Source organism: Falco biarmicus, chromosome 18 (assembly GCF_023638135.1).
Source record: "Falco biarmicus isolate bFalBia1 chromosome 18, bFalBia1.pri, whole genome shotgun sequence".
Lineage (NCBI taxonomy): Eukaryota > Metazoa > Chordata > Aves > Falconiformes > Falconidae > Falco > Falco biarmicus.
In genome coordinates, this window is record NC_079305.1 from 6,184,508 (window position 1) to 6,205,844 (window position 21,337).

The 21,337-nt window shown below is 39.7% G+C and overlaps 1 protein-coding gene across 1 annotated transcript in view; it reads right to left on the minus strand.

Annotated features, from left to right (window-relative positions):
- KAT6A (lysine acetyltransferase 6A) overlaps positions 1 to 21,337 on the minus strand; it is a 51,012-nt gene continuing 29,675 nt past the window's right edge. Inside the window, exons 10-18 of the mRNA XM_056321679.1 lie at positions 20,110 to 20,225; positions 17,754 to 17,895; positions 17,166 to 17,327; positions 16,145 to 16,238; positions 14,605 to 14,836; positions 13,277 to 13,487; positions 11,585 to 12,277; positions 10,410 to 10,725; positions 1 to 5,115 (exon numbers count right to left, since the gene is read on the minus strand). Coding sequence (XP_056177654.1) covers positions 2,528 to 5,115; positions 10,410 to 10,725; positions 11,585 to 12,277; positions 13,277 to 13,487; positions 14,605 to 14,836; positions 16,145 to 16,238; positions 17,166 to 17,327; positions 17,754 to 17,895; positions 20,110 to 20,225 — 4,554 coding nt within the window. The 3' untranslated portion in view covers positions 1 to 2,527. The remainder of the gene's footprint in view (positions 5,116 to 10,409; positions 10,726 to 11,584; positions 12,278 to 13,276; positions 13,488 to 14,604; positions 14,837 to 16,144; positions 16,239 to 17,165; positions 17,328 to 17,753; positions 17,896 to 20,109; positions 20,226 to 21,337) is intronic.

Sequence of the window (21,337 nt, forward strand, 5' to 3'; positions counted from 1 at the left end):
TCCAAAATGGCTCAACATAATTTATTTTTTATGTTAAAATGTACAGAGTTCTTTTGAAAGTACTTGCTAGAAAGGGGAAAAAAAAGTGATATTACATACAAGGAGAGGAAGGGAGACCATCCAGCCAGGAGCGTATGACATGGAGAATTACAAAGGCATCTAGGCACCCCTTCCCCTTAGCTTACAAGTCACCATGAACAAAGTACAAAGAGGTTACAAAACAGGAAAAGCAAATATAAACAGACAGGAATAGACTCAGCTTCATTTGTACATGCGGCTTTTAGAGGCATCTGGAGCTCCTATTCACACACTCTAGAGATCTCTTTAAAGAGAATTTTTATCTTTCTTAAAATAGTTTTTAATATTCTACAACAAAGATAAAAAATTTTAAAGATGGAATGAAATGAAAAAGCTCTTATTTTTAAAAGGCATCAAAGTCACTAACGGTGAGATTTTTTTTAATTTCTTTTAGAAGATTACCCAAGTTATCTTGCTAAAAATACATATTTTTTTTTTTTAAACAGAAGTGAAAAAATGGTAGGTACCAATATTACTGCGTTGGATAATTTCTTTTTTTATATAGAAAAGAACATTTTTTTTCTACAATAGTTCTACAGTCACAAAGGCTTGTGGAAAAGGGAGCTGCCCAATTGATTAAAAAAAAAAAAACAAAACAAACATACAAAACCAAACCAAACATAACGGCAAACAAACTAAATTCACGGCCCTCATTTCAACAGCTTCTCCTCCTGTCTCAGACCCCCCCCCCCCCCGCCCCCCTCCCCACCCCCCCCCAGCAATCAGGAAGCAGTGACACAGCTGAAGATCTAGGAAGGAGAGGGCAGCACAGTGCGCTTTCTACATGGGTTATTTGGAACTGGAATAGTATATACAGAGAAATGGGGTTCTACACAGCCTTGTACATGCTCAAAACTAAACAGAAATAAAAAGTGGAAGTCCTTTGAATTCTGCCTTTTACGGTTAGCAGTTACTGGAGGAAAGTCCATTTTAGTGCATCTGAAGAAACCCCAACTTTCTTTTAGACTCTTTTGGTTTAAAAACAAAAGAAATTAGTCTTATTAATGTGCCTGTATTTCTACTTCATATACAATAAAAAAAGAACTTTACATTAAAGGGTGTCCCTTTTTTCCTGGGTGACATGCCAGTAGTGTAGCCAAACAGAATGTAAATTGGTTTATACGGTAATAACAGCAAAATCCTGCCGCCTGCATCCTATTACAATGTTTGGACTGTTTCCCTCCTGTAAAACAGGCCGATTCCCTTCTTTTCCCAGCGTGGCTATTCCTATAAAATGGGTCTCAAACATAGTGGGAAGAATCATGGAAAACATCACTGACTCCCCCAGAGAGCGGCACATTCAGCAACTTCCTACCCCATACTAGGAATGGAAGAGTGACAAGGACACCACAGGGTTCTCATCAAGTCACTTACAACATACACTTTGTCTTCCAAGATGACTTAAGTAAAGAGAGTAAGAGGCAGACCACTGGAAACAGCTGCTTTTGAGCTCAGCCTGACTCAAAAGGCTCAGAACCAAAACCCACAGCATTTCCAAGTACATACTAAAGCAGACTTTGGGATGTCAGAGGTGCAGCTGATTTGGCAGTTCACCAGAAGAGCCTGCAATCATCTTCTTGTCCTAACAGACCATTAACCACCCTATCCTCCTCATGACTGCATAAGGGATACAAACAGATCCCTCTTGAGATAATTCCAGCAGTTCACAGTGACAGAACATGTGTGCATGCATGCACATGTGTGTGCACATGCATGTCTGGGTGGTGAATGGGATCATTTTAAAGTTACATTATATTTTCAGCATGAAACATACAATTTCAATTAACTCTTCTACAAAAACACCAATGTGAATAGTTTATTGTTTACACGTAACTCCAAATTTTACTGGGGGCAAGGGAGTCAGGGAAAATTAAAGATTAAAATTTCCTGACTTGCAGAAATAGCGAGCATCATTTTTCCTCTGTGTCCCTTTCCAAGTCTCCCAATAAGTGCCTCCTGCTAGAAGTAGGAAATGCTAGGTGGGGTTTAGAGGGAAGGGTTGTTATTGAGATGTCAAACATTTTACATGACTGCAGCACTAGAAACTGCATACAGAGGGGCACAAGGGAGGGAGAAGGACGTACATTAAAAAAAATATTTAGAAAGATGATCACTGTTACACATATTCTGTCCACATTTTCAGCAAAGTAAGGCTCTTTTTAAATTATGAAAAGATTTTGTGCATGTTTTCCCCTCTAAAAAACACCTGTAAATGATTTTAGCTGTAAAATGTTTCAGGATTGTGAAGAAAACAAAAACACAAAACAAAAAAAACAAATCAAAAAAATAAAGACCAGGCTTCCTAAAAAATAAAATAAATCAAAGAAAATCCCTCTAAATCTACAGCAATATTTTAACTGGAAAAAGGTCCATTTTCTCTGGTTCGTCAGTATAAAAGGTTCCTTTATTTATATATATTTCAGTTTTTTAGGATGCAAGTTCATCTTGCTCATCTTCTCATGTATGGTCCATTGAGAGACTGCTTGGGCACCCCAGCAGCATTCATGTAGCTGTGATGGGAGGGGCCAGTGTACATCATGTTTCCATGAGGATTTGGCTGCATAGGCTGCTGGGTATAGGCCTGGCTCCCCATCATTCCCATCTGCATCTGCATAGGATACTGTGCTGTCTGGTTCATGTAGGCAGGGTTACTATGGTAACTGCTGTTCATCATAGGCTGTGTCATCCTGTAGCTGTTCATGGCATTCAGGGTGTTCATATTCATGGAATTGACATTGTAAGGGGTGGTTGGCATTAGGTTGACTCCCATGTTCATACCCCGCTGAACAGCTAATGTACGAGGACCAGCCTGCATGGCAACTGCAGGTGGGCTGCGGCCATAGAGCTGCTGCTGGTGTGCAGTTGCAGAGGGCAATGGTGCTGATTTAGAGCGAATGGAAATGTGCCCCTTGACTGGCATTTGCCCCTGCAGCCTCTGCGTATGTGGAATACCAATATTGGTAGCAGACATATTACACTGAAGCAGAGGTGATGTGAGGTTCATGGTGGTGGACGCCAGATTTGGTGGGGGTGTCATAGTGGCTTGTGCTTGCGGTGTGCCTGCTAACGGATGAGAGGGAGCTAGCTGAGCCAATCCTGTGTTGGACAGAGAAACGCTGGTTGCATAGGAAGTCACAGCAGGAGAATGGCTATAAGGCATGGCATGAGGGTCCATAATGGTGTTTGTCAGCTGCTGCAACTTGGCTAAACTGAACGTGGCTGATGGTTGTGAATAGCTCCCAGCACCAAAATCCCCTGGAATCCTCTCATAGATACTTATGTTACCAGTGCTTCCTGATTCAGGTATTTCCATGATCATAGGTGCTGGGGTGAAGCTGTTACTCATGCTACACTGAGACAGTGGAGGTTGCTGCTGGGGTGGAGGTGGGGGCTGTGGCTGCTGTGACTGAGGCTGTTGCTGTTGTGGCTGCGTTGTTGGTTGCTGGTTACTTGGAGGCCTTTCTACTACACAGCTCTGAGGTGACTTGATATTGCAGTTTGCTGCAGGCTGGACAGTGTTTTGCTGCATCATGCTGCAACTGCTGCCAATGTTTGCCATTTGCTGAGTGACAACACAACTGTTCTGAGTGAGGCTGCTAGAAGAGGATAGTCCTCCATATGAACAGCTGCTCTGGGAAGAGTTATTTCCACAAATGCTGCCTCCCATAGTGGAATCATAGCTGCTGGGGTTTTCATAATTCTCTGTAGTGCTCTCAATGCTGCCAAGGTCACTGAAGCCACTATCCACCACCTGCTGAGAGTGGTCTGATACTGAAGGCACATCCATCATGGGGCTGGTCTCCATGTTCTGCATAGAGGGTGCGGACAGGGATCCTTGTTCAGGACTTATCTGGGTGTAACTGCTCTCCAAAGCAGGCACATTTGGGCTGCTGACAGAACGTACAGACTGGCTGGGGTGGGACTGCACAGAGGATATTGGACTGTTGTGTTCTGAGGCCTGGCAATCTTCAACCATTGATATCTGAGGATCCTCCTCAGTCTGGGTATAACTCTGCAAAGTCTGACAAGCTGCAAGAGTTTCTTCACAGTCCTGGTAAGCTACATCATGCTCATTGCTTTCCTCCTGTGTCAAGGACTGGACTGCTTGAACAGTTTCAAGATCTAGTTCACTATGAGGAATTTCTTCCTCTTCCTTTAATTCAATTAACCCTTCTTTATTACTTTGCTCTTCTTCGTGATCATCTTCAGACCCAGGGATGTGCTCTGAGCCAACTGATGTCTCATTGGACGCCTGCTCTTCCTCAGAATCTGCCTCTGCTTCATCTTTTTCTTTTGCATCTTCTCTACTGCTTGGTATGCTTGCTTCTAAAAAACATTCTTGCACCTGAGGCTCCTCCTTTACCCCTTCTCTAACTGGCTGTTCCTCCGATTCTTTCTTCTTCACTGACTCCAGATGACCGTCATCTTCGTCATCAGCATCATGATCTTCATTTTGATTTGTCACTACAGCTACTTCCTCTTCTTCCTCATGGTCATGCTCAGGTTCATCTAATTCTTGCTGTTCTTCTTCTGATTGCCTCTGCTCTTCTAAAACCCGTGGCTTCTCCTCTACTTCCTCTTCTATCTCAGGCTCTTTTACTTCTGGCACTGGACTGCTGTTGCTGTCCACAGGAGAAACTGCCCTTACTTCACTGCTGGCTGTATCTTCCTCTTCTCCCTCTCCTACCTCTTCTGCTTCCATATTCACATCATCTTCTTTCCTTTCCTCAATAAGAGGCAGCTCTTCTTTCTGCTCAGCACTTTCTTCTTTATCTGAAATTTTGGGCTTACGCCCTGGTTTTGAACTAGCTCCCACAGCATCAACTCCTTCATCCTGAACTGATGGTGGTACCTTTTCCTGGTTCAGTTTAAAACCTGGTTTTCGGCCAGGTCTTTTCTTCCAGTGGACCGGCTTTCGGCTTTTCCCTTTTGGCCATCCCTTCTTCTTTTTCATGGGTGTAGAAGTATCTAGCTCAAGTGAAGAATCCTTTGCTTCACATTTTCTCAGCATAGACAACGGTTTCAAAGTTGGGTTACCTGAAAACACAAATTGAAAGATACTGTTCAAACACTTTTGTTTGACTTGAGCATTAATGGAAGCTTTCCCAAGCATTCCCATCATGTTTATCAACTTTACATATCAATACTAGCTAAGAGATTTATTGTGAAGGGTAATGAGAAGGATCAAGGTCTATCCATTAGCAATCACATTGCACATTATATTTTCAAAGAACACCAATGCTTTCTCTGAGCCTTTAATACACAATCAAATTAAACACTAGGTTATGTGATAAAGTCCTGGAAAGACTCACCACCCTTTACAGATTTTATTTACACAATATGTTCACAAATGAAAAATATTCCAATGTAAGGAAACACATGAAGTTGCAATATAAGCATGTTTCCCTTCAGATTTGTATTTTGTGCATCTGCTGAAGAAAGGAAACATTTCTACTTTTTTCATGGCTTATGGTTTTAAATGCCAAAAGAAATACACAGATGACTGAATTTGGCTAGTGCGTGTGGGTTTGTGGGTTTTTTTTGTTAGTCTGAGAAATAATTAAGAGCTAGCTGAACTTCTCCCTCATCTCACTTTTATGTGATGAAGCAAGTTTTGCATTTCAGTGACTTCCCAAACACTAGAACAGGTTCAGAGCTTATACAGCCAGAAAGGAATGTGACCATTTACTGGAAATTTACTGAATAATGTAAAGGCATTCCCTGAATTAATTTTGTTTTGAACCTGCCAATTAGGATAGTCAGTGACATTTTACACAAGTGCTAGTAAACTAGCCCAACAGTTAATCATTGATAATAGCTGATATTCACACTTTACTATCTGAATTTGTCTACAGACACTGAATTCACTTAAACTGCTTTTGTATCAATTTTCCTTTTATCTGCTAGGCAGAAAAGCTCTATTACCAAATAACAGAGCTCACTTAAGCAATCTGTAAATTTATCAAGCCACTTTTTGGCCTCTACTTTCTTTAATTCTATCATTACATAACATTTGTTCTAGTATCTTAATCAGCCCCCAACTGTTCTTTAAACTATTCCAGTTTATCAATACTCTTATCAAGTGTGAATAACTGAGTAAAGATGGTTGTAGTAGTTTCACCAAAGCTAAATGAAGAGATGACAGAGCATCTCTGCTCCACTCCAGATTCCCCTGTTCATATATTCAAGGCTCATCTGAATCTCTGTGGCTTTGAGCTAGAAAACCATGCTAATTACTGGACATGACCTTCAAATACTCTCTGACAGACTTTGTCAGTGATTTGCCTTTCACTTCATTTACCAAATCCCCTCTTTTTCTGTCAGCTGCTACATTATTTTTTAATCTATCCATAAAATAGCAGTATAGATAGACATGTGATCCAGAATAGAACTGTTGGGATATACAATGATCATCTAGTCCAACTGCCTTGCACGCCACTAATAACAAAGCTGTTTAATTACTCCGTGTTTACAGCTCAACTTACTTAATATGTATTAGCTTGATTCTGTAACATTTCAGCTTAAGCAAATGGTTTTAAGTCAAATAACCTCTCAAAACACTAAGCAGGTAACATTAATTACCCCTATTAACCAAGCTATAGTCTTGCAAAAATATATCACTATAAATACATTAGTATCAGTTTAAATACATTTTTCACGTAACAGTGTTCATTTGTATTGAGTAAATAACCCTCCCTGGACTTTCTACTGAGTAATAAACTAGGCATCCTACTGTTTAAATCAGGATGAAAGTCACACTGATGGGTCTGTGATCAGGTTGGTCATCCCACTATAGAGATATAAGATCAATCTCCCACCAATACTCACAGTACATTTATTCACATTTCTGCCCTTTCTACCATCTTAAAAAATGTTATGGATTCCACGCTATGAATTTCCCAAGAAATGCTGTTTTAAAGTCCACAGTTATGCAACAAAGTCAAACTACATAATGTGTTCCTAGCAGTTCACAAAGGCTTCTTAAAACCTAATCGTAGGTCAGCTGAGTCATTCTTGCCCTTTGCCTAGACAGGCATTTACTCTAAATATCTCTAATAAGAAGCATTCTGAAAAAACCTGGGTATTAAAAAATTAATTGAAAACAAATACTAAATTAAAAATTCAACAACTTGAAGTCATCCATAAACCAAATATTTGGAATGTGAATAAAGGAAAGAAAGGATCTGTCAAAATCAGTGTATCATTGGGCAGGAAGAAGGAAACACTACATTCATAGTATTTGTTAAAGCATTAACACTTAAGCCCTTATGAAAAAAAAAATCCACCTCTAAAGAAAAAAAAAAATAAAAAAAAAAATTCGCTATTTCTCTTCCCCTTCTTTCACATTTCTTATCTACTACATAGGATCAGATTTACCACCCCTTAGGTAAAAACCTTTTGCTTTTATCCATACTGTCATGGATGTGTATTTTTAGGAATAAAGAAAAAAAAAAAGTAAGCAATCTTATGACAGCAGGCTCCTCTTACAATAACGTAATAATAAAGATGTCCAGTCTGGGCTCCCCAGCACAACACAGACATGGAGCTACTGGACAGAGCCCAGCAAAGGGACACTAAGATGCCTAAGAGATGAGCATCCCTCTGATGAGGAAAGGCTGAGAGCTGGGACTAGAGAAGAAAAGGCTCAAGGGGGATCTTATCAATGTGTACAAATATTAAGGGAAGGTGTAAAGAAGGTGGAGCCAGGCTCTTCTCAGTGGTGCCCAGCGCCAGGACCAGAAACAATAGGCACAAAATGAAACACTGGAGGTTCCATCTGAGCACCAGGAAACGCCTCTCTATGGGGCACTGGAACAGGCTGCCCAGAGAGGTTATGGAGTCTCCCTCCTTGGAGATATTCAAAAGCCATCTGGACATGGTTCTGAGCAACTGGATCTTGGTGGCCTTGCTTAAAAAATGGGGCTGGATAAGACAACCTCCAGAGGTCCTTTCCAGCCTCAGGGGACTGTGATTCTATGGTTTTTGCCCCAGGCACTTGATGCAGAGAATATGGATTTGATGACTGCTCAAGTTTTCATGTGCATCATGTTTCCCAGTATCCTAAAAAAAATATGTGCGCATTCAGTTGCACTTGGTTAAACGTCAGCGTGCACGCAAGCTTGAACAGAAGATCCTTAAAGTATTCATACTGACAGTAAAACTTACAGGTAAAACTAAGAAAAACAAAATAATACAGCTCAGTCTATTACAGAGCTCCATCTTCCCCCACACAACACTAATCAAGTTGCACAGAATTGGTAGAATATAGAGAGACAAACTTTATTTGTTTTCTACACCACAGAACACACCCTGTGTTCCAGAAAGCCTAGCCCTTATTAATACTGTATTTAATATTAAATACTGGTCTCAAATCACCACACCACACTGTCGGGGCTACAGCAGTCAGAACCAATTCAAATTCTCATCAGACACCAAATTTAAGAGACTGCAATGTTACATTCCAGGGAAATCATAAAATACTTTCAGATCATTGCCTCGGCTAGAGATAAGTTGTCAGGGAAAAATCGAACCCAAACTACTCTTAGAAAGTTTAAAAAAGAAAAAAAAAAAGTTACAAACAGGTTTCTATAGTGATGGGAAAGCTTCCAGAAAATTTAAGCTTCCTATAAACATTCCTAACTCATAGTTATGATTAAAATAGTCCAAATCTGAATCAAGTATTAAGGACTGCAATACTACATTTTTCAACTGTCATAAAGTAGTGCTGCCCCCTCCACCCAGCTTAATTTTTATCAAAAAAGGCCAGCTGCTTACGATGACTGATTATCCCCATGGGATAACATGTTTAGGTAATTGAAAATACATTGTATTTTCTCTAAGATCATTACAGTTTTACCATGTATATGCAAAAGCACATGCACTGAAGGCAGAATAAGCCAACAGATACCATTTGATGTCAGGAGCAGCAATATCCTAAAATTGTGTGCTTACTACTTTATTACTTCAGAGGTTCCGACAAATTTGCAGAAGTTTGGGGGGTGTGGGGTGGGGTGGCGGTGGGAAGGAGAGCAACAGAAGTGACACAAGGGAACAGAAAGCACTATTATAAGAGGAGAGTATTTAAAAAGTAGGTGATCACAAAATTGTTTGCTGTAGTATATAATGGGTCTGAGCTGAAACAGTAGCTTTCCAAACACCATTTTTGATCCCTGGGCACCCTGTGGCATACTTTCAGTCTGTAAAAGGTGATTAAAAATCATTGATGTATTTTATAAAGCAGTACGTGTGTGTGTAATCTCTAAAGGGATCTGCATCTCCACCAGAAAACATTCAGAAGAGCACAAATGAAAGAGACTGAAAACAACCTTAGTAACAGATCTTCTCCCAACTCTATAGTCTTATGATGGTGCTGGAGTACCATAAAAACGTATTTAATCAGTAATCGGATAACAAAAGAATTTTAAAAAAAATGGTGTAAAATGACTGCACATATATTCCCACTAAGCAAACTTAACGCTGCATCAACATGGGTTTTGACTAGATTTACATGGTTACATGCTGCTATAAGGATTGAAGGGTAACTGGTATATATAGTAATGGATAGTATACATGGCTATAATCATACTGATGCTTTCACTGTTCAGTCCTTTAAAGAAAAATTCTCCTCTGCTAACCACAGGCTAGTTGAAAGCCATAAATAAATGAGTTTGTTCCGGTAATGATTTTTTACTGTGGGATAATGGCACCATACTTTTCTGACACAGCTCTTCATTTTTATTTGGCTGACTGCCTTGTACTGTGTAGACCATCAAGGGAACAGAACATAACAGTCATAATGAAGATTACTAATGGAGCATCTGAATGACAGATGTTTCTTCTGAATTGTCAGTGCACTCTAAGTAACCAGTTCCAACCAAATAACTATTTTATGAACTGAAGGTTCAAAGAACTTTAAGGAGATATGAGAAGCTGAAAGGCAGGACACACAGTGTGATGAAGAACAGGATCTCAAAAGACACAATTTATTATCTCTCTGTTACGGAAAACTGAGGGCTCTCCAACTCATTTCTGAAGTGACCCTGGCTGCATAGATTCTTCCACGGTAACAGATACCAATTCTACTAGGAAAGCTGAATCAAAAGGATACCTGTGATCAGGTCATTGCTAGTAAGATAGTTTAAAACATGTACCACATTATAAGACTTGGGAATGTTTAAGGCTAGTATGACTAATAATTTATGCCCAACCCTACATTTTGGCTGGAAGTTACAAGAGAAGGTAGGCAGCTTGTTCCGTCATGAGCTAGTATCATCTGACACCCAACTGACACACTACCTATACCAAACTCAACAGCATACTACCAAACATACCATTAGTGTCATCAGACTCCTCCTCATCTTTGGACTTCCTCTTAGAAGAGGGTCTATGCCTGAGTGTGTCTGGTGGGGCTAAGTGCCGAAAGTATCCACTGGGCAAAAGTTCATTCTCCTCCTCTTCGTCGTCATCCTCCTCTTCCTCCTCCTCAATCTCGAATGTAGGCTCCAATCGGGGCATTGGTCGTTCAGAGTCTGAGTCCTCAAACGGTTCATCCAGCACTTCTGTGGTCTCTGAGATTGTTTCAGTGACAACACTGCTGTTGTGGTGCTTGCGTTTGCGGACTCGCCTCTTCCGATGAAGGATTGGTTTCTGAAAGTGGAAAGTGGGAGAAGAGAAGACATTTTATCACATGCAGCAGAAACAGAACACTGATAAATAGAAAACATGAACAGCTGAGTTGAACAGTCTAAGCAAGACCACAGGGCTCCCTTCTGGAATCCAGGCTTCACTAGAAATACTGACCAGCATCTGCCTTCAGTTAGACAGATGTTAAATACAATGCAAGACAACCAACTTCCATGAAGATTGCTATATTGACATTTCTGTAACAGTATAAACCATTTAAACAGCTGAAGCTAAGAGCCCATCCATAACAGCTGGAAGTTCAGACACTACAACATAGATGTGAATAGTTTAGAATAAACTGCAAAGATGATATAGAAGAACACTTTTTAGCACAGCATCCCACAAAGAAAGGATTTTCTTGGTCACGTTGATAGAATTTACATCTCCGTGGCAAATTATTTCAAAGTCTTTATGCTGTGATTTTAGTTGTTTAGATAGCATTCGTGTTTTGCAATCTTCTTTAAAAGTATGACCATATCTGTTTCTATTTGGAGTGACTGAGTAAAACTTAAAAGATAACCAAGGTTGAAAAATATCAAAAGTACAAGGCAGAAATTAGAATTTGGAAACAAAAAAACCCCAAACAAACCCCACAAAAACACCTACCTCTGATTCCACAAAAACCACCACTACAAAAAAAGTGTAAGTACCCTCCAGACTTCTGGAAATTGTTAAAACAGATTTCTCCAGAGTTCTGGAACGCTGAGCACACTATACGCTTAATACATACCTCATGAATTGCACAAGCCTTCAAAAAGCACCAACATACTGATAAAATAGACTGCATGATATAGTCAGAGAGAACAATAAAAAAGGCACGCACCTTTCGTTTTAATGTTGGCTTGGTGAGAACAGGTGGAGAGCTGGATCGAGGACTCACAGGCTCATCATCTTCCTCTTCACTACTCTCACTAAAACACCTCAGAAGTGCCCTATCACTGTCACTGTAGCGGCGGGGTAATCTGTTGCAGTCCTCTGGGAATCTACACTTCAGGGACTCCGTGTTCTTTTTCAACTGCCCTCTCCACCTTTCCATACCTTCACTGTACCGCCGATGGGGAATTGCAGATTTTTCACCTTTGCCATACTGTCCCTGGGAAACTGCAGATTTTTCCTCATCTTCAGCATACCGGCCTCTTGGGGCTGGAGACTTCTCCTCACATTCACCACACCTTCCTTGCAAGGCCACCGACTTCTCCTCACAGTCACTGCACCGACCTCGTGAGGCTGTGGATTTCTCCTCACATTCACTGCATCGCCCGCTGGGAACTGCTGTTTTGTCCTCAATGGGCAATACTGGCTCCTTCTCACAAAATGGCTCCCGAAGTTTTTTGCTCTTACGGTTCCACCGACCTCTTCGTGATGGCTGACTGTTTGCAGGAAGACTATCCAGAGGAAAAATGTGCTTGTTTGGCCATGCAGAATTGGCTGGAGCAACAATGTCTGGCTTTTTTTCACTCTCTGTAGGTGAGTAAGGCTCTTGCTCTTTCTTCTCCCACGACACAGATTTTACCATCTGATTTAAATAAAAACAAATAGATTTCACACTTCCTATTTTAAGTATGCATTCTGAATTTGATTCCACAAAAGCTTTCGACCAAGAAGTCAGAACAGTTTAACAAGAATGACTTTTAAGAATCTGAGAATAACAAAAGAATTGACCATGAGATTCTAATAGTGCTAACTGCTAATCCTTTCTTCCCAGGTGATAACGTACTCAATTAGCTTCCTGACAAGTGACTTCAGTCAGCAGCAGCCATACAATGGCCTGCTGGAGTGCAAACATCATCCTGCTACTTTCAAACACAGTATTTGTGTAATTTTCAAGAAAAAAAGCTACTTTTCCATTAAAATACACAATTAGTCTAATGTCAATAAAGTAACAGCACATAGTATGCCTCTTAGCATTCTAGCCAATGTGCATCACTTGATGCAAGGGTGTAATCAACTCTTCAAGGACAGAAGCCTAGATTTCAGAAACCTTCACTGCTCTGTGGGCAGTAATTCTAAAGCTATCAGTAGTTTTGCAAAACTACACAGCAAAAACCTTTGGTGAGAAATGTTAAGTTTTTGCTGATTCATTTCCATTTATGCTATTTGTCACTCACAGAAATATTGGGTCCTTCAAACCTGAATCCATTTCAATAATTTGACAAAAGACCACATTGCTTGAGAGTCAGAGGTAGATTTTTTGTTTGTTCAGGTTTTTTGGGGTTTTTGTTTGTTTGTTAACACCCCAACACCTACTGCAAGAATCATTAAGGATAGAAAGAGCCTTTTTACTCTTCTCAGTGATAGTCTTTAACCTTTCTCTAGACTATGCCTCAGTGTTTTCCCTATTCTTAGTTTCTAATCTGAAACTACAAAGATACATAAACTAATCATAACTGCATTGCTTTTAATGATAATGCCAAATGTCCAAGCTTGGCACTTAAAATCTTGTTAGATTTGCCTGCTTTGCCTGCAAAAGGTAGGCAAACTATGTGCCTCACAGAAGTAACAGATTCGCTCTTACGCTGGCATCTGGATCCTTTTCTTTCTGCTCTTGTTGCTCTTCATTTTCCCCATCCTCTGTCTCCTCTTCTTCATCTTCAGAGACAACCGAGTTGGAAACTATAATAGGTGTCCAACGTAGGCATTCTGCATCCACATCTATAGGTCGGACATTAGTTCTAAGCTTTGCCATATGCTCCTGGATAAGTTTCTCCCGACGAATGATCACAAACCTAAAGAGTAATAATACCCTAATCAGCAACAGGCTACATGCTGTACATGTTGTCACGTGAAACAGATATAAGATGTTACAGGAAAATCTCCATACTGCCAATCAGCGCTGTCATGAATAACTTCAGAGAGGACAGAAAGCTCATTAAAATTGTACAGTTTGCAATACCATCAGATTACCAGAGAAAGCATCTTAAAACTGAGAATATGTTAAATTCTTTCCACCTCTTGTTAATGGTGAAGCCATTATCCTTCTGTGGGTAACATTCAGTTGTGATGCGTCACTTATTATGTGTTAAATGGTCAAGGGGTATGCCATTTGGGGAACAGGCAACATAAGGTGAAAGATACTGAATGGTAATAAAAGGACTGCTTAAAAAAGTTACAGTCCTACTACCAGCGAGATTTTCTTCAGGGAGCTGGGAGTAATATCACTGATTAGAGTATACTGTGAAGCAAGGACATAAAATTGCTCTCAAATAACTTCAAGTTTTCCAAATAAGTTTCAAGTTTAACACAAAACACATCAGAATACAACCCCACTCCCAAAACTGCTGCGGTCTGAATCAAGACTAACTCCCAGTATTTCACTTGACTTGTACACTCAGCTGGGCAAGCAGACTAACTCAACACTACATCCACATACTTCATTTCTCCCAGTGATCCCACTGCTCAAGCATCCCACGTTAATCCACACAGTTAATGACATCTCTGAGGCACAGAGAGAAGTGGGGAAACAACCATCTACTCAGTGACGGGAAAGAGGAACTGATTATTTCCCTCTAGAGAAGGGAAGCTGCTGTTCTTTGCTCTGTTTTGCATGTAGTTTAGACTGATTATGCTGAGGGACCCCAAGAGAACACAGCCAAGAGACCAGATTGCTTTCTCTCACAGCTGCAAATTACTCAGAAGTTCCACAGCTACACAGCTGGAAACCTGATCCAGCTTTGGCAATGAACAATTCCTGCATCACACATGAGCACCACAAATCTCTACTGCCAGCATTTGGACATTTAAGTCTTAAATCAAGCTTATTAGATGTGACTTGTCTCCAAATATTACATTTCATTCAAATACATCTGAAGCTATTTGGAAATACAACAGGGCTCCTGTACTCACTGATCACTACGGAAGTCAAGCATTCGTAGGTGATGTAGAGTGGAAGTGATATCTTGAGGGCAGATTCCAGTCAGCTTACTCAATTTCTTGATGCTTAATTGCTTGTCACGCTGATGATAAAGGCACTCCAATATTACACTTTTCCAATAAGCCATATATGAGAGGCGCCCCAGGTCTGACAGGGGCTTCTCTGGTGATCCTGCTTGACCCTCACGCTTTGAAAGCAAATAGCCTAAAATATACAAGAAAAAATTTTCAAAGAATTATCATATATAGCTTCTGTTTCCACCCTAACTTCTACAAAGGCATTTTCCCAGAAAGTAGCTGAATGCTGCCTATAAGACACAGATTAGAATTTTGAAGGATATACTGAGTGGTCAGGACAACTTTTCTTGTTATTTATTTAAACTCCTGTTATTCAGTGATGGACTCCAAACTGCACCGCCATCAGACACCGGCTACGGACAATGCCACGAGATGGCAGCAGTTGCCTACCTAGAAACTACACTAAGCCTGACGTACACAGTCTGCTGGGTATCTTCCAACTGCAATTTTGAAGATTAGATAGTTTTAAGTGGCTAAAATGTTTTCCCTCTATCAGGGCAAACATTTTCTTGAAAATTCTCTGACAAACTTCAGGGCCATACTGGACAGTACAAAGCTCTATCGGCAGAGGCTTAAATTAATTTAAGACTGTAATACACTGTACAGGTTCAATAAAGACCAAGAGCTTATATCCTCCCTGATATGACAAAGGGGGGAGAGGGGAACCAGCTGACAAATGTGTCTTCTCACTGCTACCCTAATATAGCCCACATTTGTTGACTTCTCAAGATACATCGAGTTCCTTTGTTTCACCACTATTTTCAGAACAACTTACCTACATAAGGATATCAACCAGCAAAATCATTCTAATCTAATTACACCAGTAGGGTTCTTCCTCTGGATATTAGCTCCAAAAATAGCACATCCACAGGGAGGGCTATATTAGATTGCACTCAGCATAAGAGAGATATAGTTACAGTGGCAAGTTTCCCCATGAACTTGCTGAGATCCATATATCAATCTGATAATTGTTTGAGTATTCAGAGCATAAGTATGTCTGGTTTTGTTGCTCTCAAAGCTGAATTGAAATGTATCTATGGCTACCTTTTGCTTAAGATACTCATTTACTTAACCAAGCTGCTGAAGATTTCAACAGACTATGCAGTTTTAGGGTTGGCTTTCTGCAGAAAGAACTACATGCACAAAGTAAGCAAGCTTCTGCTAAAAACACTATGCTGACACATGTCTACAGTTTCCACTGTAAGTTACTTACACAGGAAACATGAGAATTAGGGGGAAAAATTACCAGTTTGCCTTTAGAATTGAAGCCTTCCAATAATAAGAGTAAATTGTGAAGTTCAGATGATCCTGTGAGATTTAGAATTCTTTAGCCCGAGATGTTTTTTAATTTGAAAAATACCCTCTTCTACAGTTAACCCTTCCTTTAAAATATGAAAAGACAAAGACTAAAAAAAGTGAAGAAAAAGTTCCTTACTGAAGTCAATTAGGAACCTGCCATAGCCCTTACGCTGGTACTGTGGAAGAATCATTATACAGGAAACATTGTACTTCTGTTGGCAGTGTTTTTCCTGTTGGAAAAAAACCAGCAAATTAACAAACAACCCAAACAGTGAGAAATAGTAGAATTTGCTGTGTGCAAGTCCCTAACTACTTCTATAGCAAAAACTGAGACAGAGAGCCACAGTTTCTTAGGAACAACAATGTATGTGAGCCAAAGAAAGATTTTAGAAGCTATTAATAACATTAAAACTCTATCACCACCATTTCAGTTCAGAAAAACAAAAAGAATGAAACCTTGACGTAACTACCACCTTCTGCTTAGACACAATAAAGAACAAAGGCTACACAGCAGATAAAGTTCGAAGCATAAACCTGAAAGCAGCTAAATTAACTGAAAATTATTGCAGTTTTCCAGTGACTATTTCAACGTTATAACCATAATATACTAAAATCCAATCTGAAATCTGCTGTTCTGAAGACTGAATGGAAAATCTTCAATTAAAGCTATTTAAAAATAAGAAAAACAATTATAGACAAAAATCTTAAGAAAAGACCTATCTGAAATCTTGGCCCTGTTCAGTCAAAAAAATAAAAGGTTTGAAATGAGGTGCAAAATTGACAAATTTATTTGGAATACAATGTGTTTACGGAAGGGAAGATGAGATAAATGTTACCAAGTAGCTCCATCATAAACAGTACTACCCATCACCACCAAGACTAGGAAGTCATTTGAAAAGCCGGAGTATTTTTAGCTGCTAGCTGCAGTACAAGTTCCTTAGAGAATATATGCTATTCAACATTATGAGGAAACCTGATTCCATTAGTTGGTGGTCTCTGAATGTAATATAATCTGGTTGCAACGGATGTCTATACCTATATTACATAATGTATCATATAAAATGCTAGGGTCTACATTACAACAATTTTAAGACTCTGAAGCAGCATTTCTCACCATAGCAAATGCAGTTCCAAGTCTGAAGTACTCAAATACTTGCCTTAGAAAAGTAGCCAACGAGGTGACAGCCCTTGACATCATTCTGTGTCAGCACGTAGAAAAGAAATGGCTCCACATCGTAATAGAGTGTCTTATGGTCCAGGAAGAGTTTGGCTAACAAGCACAAATTCTGGCAGTATATTGTGCTGACATTGCCATCAACCTTCCAGAAATGAGGAAAAGTTTTGTCACTCCATTTGCTGTCATGCAAGGACATGCTTCATCTGAGTATCCCTGTACATTTGAAATGTCTAACATGACAGGAAGACTGTCACAGGTAGCACCTCAAAGGACTTAAAACTTATACAACATAAAGGCTGTGGCCAAGTCACTGTTACCTTCATTAGCTTAAGAGAGAGCTTAATTAATTTTCCTAAAATGAAAAAGCATTTTTACAAAGCAAGCCTTCTCATACGTTTTATGGATGAATAACCTACACATGAGGTCAGTTCTTACTGCTTGCTTGTAGTTCTTCACTCTCAGCAACTGAATGTTTCAAGAATGAAGATTCTTTAGGGCTATGGAAAACTTACTACACAATTGGGGGCTAAAGACCTTACAAAGTGAGTGGCTTAGTTTTTTAACATACCTCAAAGACTGAAATATTGTTTTTTCTGTAAATTTCATTGGCTGGAGGATGAAACCAGCCACACTTTTTCATATGCTGTTGGAGAATAGTTCTGCTTTTCATATACTTTAGACAGAATTCACAAAGGTACAACTTGGGTAGCCTGTAAGCAAAGAAAGAAAGATCAGAGAGTGAAGATAGACTTTTGTATAAAAAACCTCACTCCTGCAGATAGAGAACTTGAGGAAAACAAATCCAGTATTATACCGACCTTGTGTATGTGCTAATCAGGCCAAAAACAACTTACCACACTTAAACTACTTACTAACTTACTTATTCTGTAATGAATGTGTATTAAATGTAATCAATGTGTGTATCAGAATACATGCATCGATTAAAATCCTATTAAAAATATAGTAAAAATACCCCAGTTTTGCACTACTGACACTAGAATGGATTAGACAAATGGTTCGTATTCTCTCACTTCCCTCCTCCTAATAGACAGCTGTATGTACCTGTGAGCCATGGGTCACAACACCATCTGTTTGCCTTAAAACCATTTTACATACTACATTGACATGAACAATTTCAATGCAAGTGTCCTGATACTGTTGTGATTTAACTCCATTTACATACTTTAGCTTGGGCAGGGATGTTATTTTCATTTACTTTCAATGTCTTTAGCAGAGCTAGAAAAATTCCTCGTGTGCTCTTATTAAATGGTAGCATGAAGAGTTTGTCTCTCTAGCTATGGCCCTTGGAAGTTATTCCTCTTTCTGAATCAAATTAAAGTTTGGAGAGTTTGCAGTTTAGACAGTTTGCATAGTTGTTAAGCAAGAGAACATCAAAACAACTATACATGCCTCACAGAATAATCTTTCAGATGCCAAAACATGTTAACATTAAACATTTTTCTTAGCTATTTGTATTTTTCATAGCATTTGTGGCTATGTTGAACTACATACAGCATAAAAATAATACATCAAAGTAATCCCCATGAAATTTCTATTCATTATTCTTTTTCAACTCCCATAAATAGTATACAGCCATTTCTAATCAAATTATTTAATACACAGTTAACATGCTATTTCCTAAACAAATGTACTATTTTTTATCACGAGAAGTGCTGCATTTGATTCACTGGAGGGAAGGGATGGCATCCAGAGGGACCTTGACAGGCTGGAAGAGTGGGACCATGCAAACCTTGTGAAGTTCAACAAGGCAAAGTGTAGGGTCCTGCACCTGGGTCAGGGCAATCCCCAGTATCAATACAGACTGAGGTGAACAGATTGAGAGCAGCCCTGTGAAGAAGGGCTTGGGAGATACTGGTGTATGAAAAACTGGACATGAGCCAGCAATGTACACTTGCAGCCCAGACAGCCAACCGTATCCTGGGCTGCATCCAAAAGAAGCGTGACCAGCAGGGTGAGGGTGGTCATTCTGCTCCTCTACTCCACCCTGGTGAGACTCCAACTGCAGTACTACGTCCCACTCTGGGGTCCTCAGCACAAGACATGGACCTGTTAGAGTGAGTCCAGAGGACAGCTGCAAAAAACGATCCAAGGGCTAGAACACCTCTCCTATGAGGAAAGGCTGAGAGAGTTGGGGTTGCTTAGCCTGGAGAAGAGAAGGCTCTGGAGAGACCTTGTTGCAGCCTTTCAATATATAAAGGAGGCTTATAGGAAAGACCAAGAGAGACTTTTTACTGGGGCCCGTAGTAATGGGACAAGGGGTGATGGCTGGAAACTGCAAGAGGATAGATTTAGATTGGACAGAAGGAAGACATGTTTTACAATAACGGTGGTCAGACACTGGAACAGGTTGCTCAGAGAAACTGCAGATGCCCCATCATTGGAAGTGTTCTAGGTCAGGCTGGACAGGGTTATGAGCAACCTGATCTAGTGAAAGATATCGTGCGTATGGCAGGGGGGGGTTGGACTAGATGGTCTTTAAAGGTCTGTTCCAATGCAAACCATTAATGATATCACCTGTAAAGAACCAACGCACTCTTGAGAGTCAGATACTCTAATCACTTACATGTTTAACAGAGCCCAGTACTAGGTCATTTAGCTGAGGCTGTTCCCTCCTCAGAGTATGGAGTAAGTCAGCTCTTTGGGAATCCATTTAATCATATATTCCTGTGGCAGTTTAAATGCTCACGGCATATGCAGGTTGTAGCAGAGAGCTTATAAACTTTTTGACTCAGCCTAAATAGACCTTAAGACTCTATTAACTACCATGAAAAGTATCCAGATTATGTGTACTTTGCTTCTGTCTTACATTCAGATAGAATCTTCCTAAGATTTCTGTGCCTGCTGGAGTTCAGCTTTCCTATAAACACTAAAGCCAAACAAAGGAGAAGAATGTTCAGTCATACCTTGAGTATTCCTGTGGATATGGGGAGGAGTACCAGGTCTGGATTTCATACTTGCCAAATTCGATGACAGAAGGGCATCGGACTTGTGGATCAGGAGGCCCAGTCACCCCTACTTTCTATGCAAGGGAGAGAAAAAAGTTTTCGTGAATTTCCAAGTGAAGGATTTCTAAGCTGAAATAAATTATTCTCATCTATCCTTCTTATCAGTCCATCCTGCTCAAACTCACAGAGAATTAGGAAGATGCATACATTGCTTTCTGAAACTAAAAACCAGTACCAGTCACAATTAAAGCAAGCATATGATTCACAAAAGGAAGAATTAGTAAGCATTGTCAAACCACATATATCCGCTACCTTTCACACTGTTGCATGTCATAGCTTTAAATACAATTAATATACAGCAAAATGTAACACAATGTTTTCTCAGTCCCGTTGCTATTTCCTTTCTTGTTATTTCAACAACCAAGAACAGAAACACATAAACTGCTCCCGAGGTTAAGATCTAGAACATTTGAGTATCTAACATAACACACCAGTGTCTTCCCACCTCCAAAACTCGATGTACTATGGCACATGTATTACCTACCAAAACAGTATTCAAGGTACAGCTACCTGCTTATCATCATGAGTGCAGAAGTCTTAAGAGAAAAACCTCAAAGTATTTATTAGAAGAAAAAAAATTAAAAAAATTTACTTATACAATTTTTATTTCCCTTCTCTCTGATAGTAACTGTGTATGTCATGGAAACTAAAAATAAGGGAACTACATGCTCTGCTTCCAAAGAAAACAAATGTTTTACCAAGTAATGAAGATTCTTCCCTCAAAAGACTGTCACTTGCACAATTAGAAATCCAACTATTCCTATTGGTTGTACATTATCATATGAACTACTTGGACAGCAAAGCTGTCAATAAATGAGACCAGTGTTTCAAATAGGAGGTCAGAAACAAATGTGAAGAGTACCACTGAATTACCTATATGCTAATTTTTGCTTGCAGAATGAAACAGCTACACCCAGGACAATGGCTCAGGGTTTCAAAGGCTAACATTCAGAATTAATATTTTTCTAAGTTTCCTGAGTGTTGACTGCTGTAGGCAGAAGCCTCCTCAGAATCTAATCTTAGGCATACACATTTTAAGGAGCTCTATCTAGATGAAAAAGGACAGTAATCTCCTATGAAAATATTTAATCCAAGAGCTCCAAATAGAGCCATCAATAAGTGATTC